General features: G+C 40.3%; 1 protein-coding gene across 1 annotated transcript; it reads right to left on the bottom strand.

Annotated features, from left to right (window-relative positions):
• Window positions 1-2,322: 2,322 nt before the first annotated feature.
• On the bottom strand, window positions 2,323-4,389 carry LOC137544837 (zinc finger MYM-type protein 1-like). Its single transcript, XM_068265929.1, has one exon. The coding sequence runs from the start codon at window positions 4,387-4,389 to the stop codon at window positions 2,323-2,325; it is 2,067 nt and encodes a 688-aa protein (XP_068122030.1).
• Between the last annotated feature and the right edge of the window lie 2,174 nt (window positions 4,390-6,563).

Here is a 6,563-nt window from a genome sequence, read left to right as displayed (position 1 = left end):
CCCCCCCTTATAAAAGGCAGGCAGCATCAGGCATTGGACTCACTCGTGTGCCTGCAGTAATTAGAGAAGGTAGAGCTGCTGCAGACTCTCATAGGGAAAGCTCAGGTAGGCTCTTGTAGGCTTGTTAGCTTGCTCCTTGCTGATTCTTATTGCTAAAAAAAGCACCCCTCAACAGCTCTTTTGAGAGCTAATCTTGTTCTTGTGATCTATTTTTTTTGTGTGACCCACTTACATTATAAACAGCCCTGTCAGTCAGTCACAGCTGGCCTTTGGCCCCTTAATTCCTACTGTGCCACTGCCAGGCCCAGCACATTCAGTGACTACCTGTGTGTGTGTGACAGGCAGCTGCACATATGTAATCCCAATCACTGCACCTGTTCACTTTTCAGTGCACCTACCTACCTACCTACGTGAGCGCACGCATTGTTAATACCACCAGTCATTGCACTTGTTCACGGTACGTGTGTGTGACAGGTGCACATTTGTAATACCCATCACTGCATATATAAAATTGATTGTAATAAAGGGATGAAATTCAGGGTTCAAAATCTACAAAAACGATGCCACAGCACGGATAACTGCCATATAAAAAATAACTTTTATTATTCATACATATAAAACACACCTACAAACCCCCATAATAAAATGCATATACCTACCTGTTGTTCAGTTCACCCACCTACCTACGTGAGCGCACGCACTGTTAATACCTCCAGTCACTGTATCTGTTCATGGTACGTGTGTGTGACAGGTGCACATTTGTAATACCCATCACTGCATATACCTACCTGTTGTTCAGTTCACCCACCTACCTACGTGAGCGCACGCACTGTTAATACCTCCAGTCACTGTATCTGTTCATGGTACGTGTGTGTGACAGGTGCACATTTGTAATACCCATCACTGCATATACCTACCTGTTGTTCAGTTCACCCACCTACCTACGTGAGCGCACGCACTGTTAATACCTCCAGTCACTGTATCTGTTCATGGTACGTGTGTGTGACAGGTGCACATTTGTAATACCCATCACTGCATATACCTACCTGTTGTTCAGTGCACCCACCTACCTACGTGAGCGCACGCACTGTTAATACCTCCAGTCACTGTATCTGTTCACGGTACGTGTGTGTGACAGGTGCACATTTGTAATACCCATCCAGGGGCGGACTGACAACTCATGGGGCCCCCGGGCAACAGAAGATTATGGGGCCCCATACACCGGCAAGCCCCACCCACCCATCCACAAGCCCCACCCACACACAGCCCCACCCACATAACCTACACTCGTAACAAAATTTCTTTTCACTATGTTCAAAAGAAATGTTTACTAACTAAAAAAAATAGAAGTACTTACATTAAATAAAGTGCATCAATTGTATATTTCCAAACTGAATGTTTTAATAAATTAACAAAATATAACAGGTGTAACAAATGTCTTCTTAGCTGGACATTTTAATAAGATAACAATATGTGAACAATGCTCACCGAGCATCAATTTCAACACATTACAGTGCATCTTTAAAAAAGTGCATCTTAAAGTGCATCATAAAACACACTGTAAAAAATGTAAACATTTGAATAGTTAACAACATATTTTAGAACCAATCAAGCACAGAATAAACCAAAAGGTTTTTTTTAAACTCACTTAGTAAAAGTAAACACTGTTTAAAAGACATCAGAGGTGAAAATAAGCTGAAGAGAAAAAAATTGTATCTCTATCCTCCTGCTCCTAAAAATTACTTTTTTAGATATCCCACTGTTTATTTTATATTTAAATCTAGCTTTTAAGTGTTTACTTTTTCATTGTCTCTGTTCAATGACACCTTCATTGAAGTATATCAGAGCTCAAATCTATGAATTATTGACCCTAGTTATACTACTCTCAGAAGCCATTTACTGACAGGGAAGTGTTTTATGACTGTAATTACTAATCAGTGAGGGTTATGTTGTAGTCTAACCCAGTCCGACCCGGACAGAAACTGTCACTTACATACCTGTTCAATGACACCTTCATTGAAGTATATCAGAGCTCAAATCTATGAATTATTGACCCTAGTTATACTACTCTCAGAAGCCATTTACTGACAGGGAAGTGTTTTATGACTGTAATTACTAATCAGTGAGGGTTATGTTGTAGTCTAACCCAGTCCGACCCGGACAGAAACTGTCACTTACATACCTGATGTTTAACTTTTTCAGCTAAAGAGAAAAAAGGAACACAGCCTAGTTATTTGTGTGCTTGACACTGTACATACACATGTCTATCTCATCATGTCACCTCGGTTGTCCTTTAACAAATAAGAAGCTCTGACCTGCATATTACAAAAGCAGTAAGGAGCTAAGCTCCGGTGATGTCTTGGCAAATCTGTCAATGATTTTATCTTTGTCACTCTTTATGTTTAGTGCAACTTGCTTTTCTACTGCAATGAGCATCAGTGACTCCAAGTTTTGCTGTGAAAGAGATGATCTTAGTCTTGACTTTAATATTTTTAACTTGGAAAAGCATCTTTCACATGTACACTGTGTAGTGCTTAATGTAATTAAATATTGGTATGCCAAGAAGAGATTCTCAAAGGCCGCTGAACACAGTCGGTACTCATACAGTAGTTTGAAAGCACAAGACATGCAATTCTTGCAGGAGTCCTTCTTTACGCCAGACATAGTAGATGGCTCTGATGTAGAGCTGATCTGTTGCTCTTCCAAATCTGAAACCAACCCTACCTCTTCACTCTCCTCATCATCACCGTCATGATCCAACAAGCCTTTACGTATATTTTTGTAGCTGGAGGCAAATGAGATTAGTTCTTCGCGTAGAGCAACTGGGTCTATTATTGGTACTGCTTCTGAAATAACATTTAACTGTATTTTGTCTGAAGAGGCAAGTATTTCATCAAACCGATTGGGATCAAAGCAAGAAATTTGCTTGTAAAGTTCTCCATGAGTGGAAAACCTTGACTTTACACTCTCTGTAACAGTGTCAACGATCACATTGTAGCAAGAAATCTCAAAATGTTTCATATTATCAGTACCTTCTGCTTTTCTTGTGGATCTTATGTCTGAAAATCTCCTTTTCAAACAAATGTTTTCATTTGCCAACTTCTCATTTATTAAATCGATAAAATGAGTTGCCGACTGCAAAACTCCAGGAAAATCTCTGCGTATTTTATTCAAACGCTTTACAGCATCATCCACCATTCTCCATGCCTGGATGAAATCAAGGCCTGTTGATTGCAAATAATCCGATACAGGGGTAGTAATGTCAAAGATACGAACAAAGGTAAAAGCTACTAGGATTGTTTCAAACTTGCAGAGGTTTTCACCTAATTTCAGAGCTTCGTGGCGAACAGAGGTTCGAAAATCATGGGATTCGCTTACTTGTTTCAAGATAATTAAGAGATCGGAGCATAACTCTTTGGAATGATCGTCAAAGCTTCCAAATAACTTTCGAAGTGCTCTAGCTCTGCTTGACCACCTTGTTCTGCCAATGTGTTCCAGCCTTTTAAGCTTAGAACTGCCAGTCTTCTTTTTTATCTGGTCTTCCCAGAGTTTCATCCTTTTGTATGATTCATTGAAAAATGTTGATAGATTGCTAAGGAGCCCAAAGAGACTGACTGCTGGAACACACACAGTACTTGCATCGCCAATAACTAAGTTAAGCACATGTGCGTAACACCATGTGTGAATGTGTGCAGGATGAACCTCCTTCATTAATGCTTGCAAGCCGGAGTAAGTGCCGCTCATATTGGCTGCTCCATCAAAAGAATCACCTATGCACTTTTCAAGATTGAGTCCTAAAGCAGATAGTGATTCAGTAAGTAGGGTATGTAGGCTTTGACTACTAGAATCTTCAACTGTAACAAGACGTAGTAATCTTTCTTTAACTTTATCACCAGCAACATACCGAACAACAATGGCACACTGATCGTGAGTTGACACATCTTGTGTGGAGTCCATTTGGATTGAAAACATTCCAGAATTCTCCACTTCTTTTACTATTTCCTCCTTTATCATGTCACCAATAATCACGAATAACTTTGTTATAGTTGATTTACTTAAGAAAGTGACAAACTTCCCTCTTCCCCTTTTTGCTGGATCGCGGCTTTTTGCTTTCTCCATAACATTAGTTAAGTGCTTCTTTAAGACTGGACTGTAGTCAGAAAGAAGTTTGACAATCTCCAGAAAATTGCCTCGATTATCAAGATGGTCCTCATCGAACACACCTGCCACAGACTCTAAATGACTGCTTCTGAATGGCAATCCTTGAACACCAATGAGAAAAACAATATCAAGTATCTGGCTTACAACAGCACGACGTTGGAGTACCTGCTGATTTCTTAGAGACATTTGACTGCCTAACAATTTGTGCTTAATGGATTTGCCTCTCATATTGCCAAAATAAGCATCACTTGCAAGTTTATGACATTGAGAGTTTTCATGCTCTGATAATCTTGTTGTGATGTGTCTCCAGTCGCTACAACCCAGTATTAATGGAGTCTGCTTATACTTTTCCTGGCCATAATATAAGCAGATGGAACAATGTATGCTGTTTTTTTTCTCATGCAAAGTCACCCATTTTCTGTGAACGCTGGGCCCTTGTAAGCCTTTTCGGTAATAGACAACATTACCATTAAATTGTATATTTTTGGGGGGCTGGATAGGGTGGAAGTCCCAAAACATTTCCATGGTAATTCCTGCTTTATGCAAGTCTTGTGAAAAGAGAAAGTAATCTTCTTGTAATGGCGATTTTTCCACTACAGATGGCATTTTAGCAGAAGGAGGTTCCAGTATATCTTCTTCAGTCAGTAGATCAATTTCAACATTTGACTGTTGACTGTTTCAAGATCTACATCTTCTTCTGTCACAGATTGCATTGGTTCATCACGGATTTCAACAGGAGCATCTTCATGAGGAACATTGTCATTTTTTTTATCAAAGAATGAATACATTTTGCTAGTAGATGCCTCATTTTGTTCTCTTTGCCTACTTAACTTTCTTTTCATAGCACCACTTTTGTGTTTATACGTTCTGGACATTGCCAATATTTTCAGCCCTGATGTTAAAAAAAATAAGGACTACTAATTATCTCTGAAGTGGACACATGCAAAAAACATTTGAATGTAGCAAGTTCAGGTGTTTTCACCAGTCTCTGAAGGACAGAAACAGTGGCGTAACTATGGAGCTGTGGGCCCCGATGCAAGTTTTACAATGGGGCCCCCCAAGCACTCTATACAGAACAATTAATACGGCGCACCAAAACCTGCCAATGGCAACTACAGTGTCAGAGGTGCTAGAATGGGATGGGGAACAGTTTGTTAATGATTACCACTATACAAAGTATCTTTAGAAGTGATTTTTATGAGCACAGGACCAATAGAGAGCTAATACTGTAGTTGAGAGAGGGCCCTTCAGGGCCCCTCTGGCCCAAGGGCCCCGATGCGGTCGCTACCTCTGCACCCCCTATTGCTACGCCCCTGGACAGAAAGCTGCTAGATTTGTAGACAAGAGTAAGTGGGGAGGTGTAAGAGTAAAGCTAGCCATACACTTACATATTATCTGCAGACTTTCTGTGGTCAGATGGAAAAGAATGCATCAAGTCAAAGCTGCATCAAGTCATACAATGCACACATCAATGTCACACAATATACTGTATATATCCCATATTTTTTTTTCTGTTCCACCATCTCAGGTACCCTTTAATTCACCTCGGTTCCGGTCCCAGGTGATTGGGTCGCCTGGGACATGAGAAATTTCAGCTAGAGGACACAGCAGCAAAACATTTTTTTTGACTAGATGTTGCATGGGGAAAATATTGGAACATTCATAAGAATATGGTGCTTTCACTGTCCCTATTGAGAAGACACTCATTTTATAGAGGGAGTGAAGAAATATACTGTGACACAGACAGCAGAAAGACAAGTACTTGGGACATAGAGAGAAAGCATGGCTAGAATTTGCTAGGGCCCATGATGAAAAAGATGAAGACTACTGGGACTCTATACTCCGGAGTGATGAGACAAAAATCACGATTTTTGGAAATAATGGTTTCAAAACTGTATGGCGTTGTAAAGGGGAGGATTTCAAAGAAAAATGCATGGTGCCTAGAGTGAAACCTGATGGTGGCAGTGTCCTTATGTGGGGCTGCATGAATGCTGGCGGTGTTGGGGAGCTGCATTTCATTGATGGTATAATGAACTCAACAATGTACTGCTCTATACTAAAGTAGAAGATACTGACAACATTTGGTTGCTGTGCCCTTTTCCAACACGACAATGAACCAAAACACACATCTAAATGCTACTATTGCATTTCTGAAGAAGAACAGGGTGAAAGGTGATTGAATGGCCAAGTATGTCTCCTGATCTGATCCCAATTGAACACCTGTAGGGAATTCTGAAGCGACAAGTTGAGCATCACTCTCCATCCACCATTCAGGCTCTAAAAGAGGTTATTCTTGAAGAATGGAAAAACATAGATGTTGCAATATGTCGCCAACTTGTTCATTCCATGCCTAGAAAACTTGGTGCTGTCGTATAAAATCACGGTGGTCATACAAAATACTA

This window comes from Hyperolius riggenbachi, chromosome 2 (assembly GCF_040937935.1).
Source record: "Hyperolius riggenbachi isolate aHypRig1 chromosome 2, aHypRig1.pri, whole genome shotgun sequence".
Taxonomy (NCBI): domain Eukaryota; kingdom Metazoa; phylum Chordata; class Amphibia; order Anura; family Hyperoliidae; genus Hyperolius; species Hyperolius riggenbachi.
This window is presented reverse-complemented; position numbering and strand designations above follow the sequence as displayed.

What these genes read in the sequence shown, in the direction of transcription:
- LOC137544837 (XM_068265929.1), bottom strand. Translation starts at nt 4,389, where the DNA reads ATGAGAGGCAAATCCATTAAGCACAAATTGTTAGGCAGTCAAATGTCT.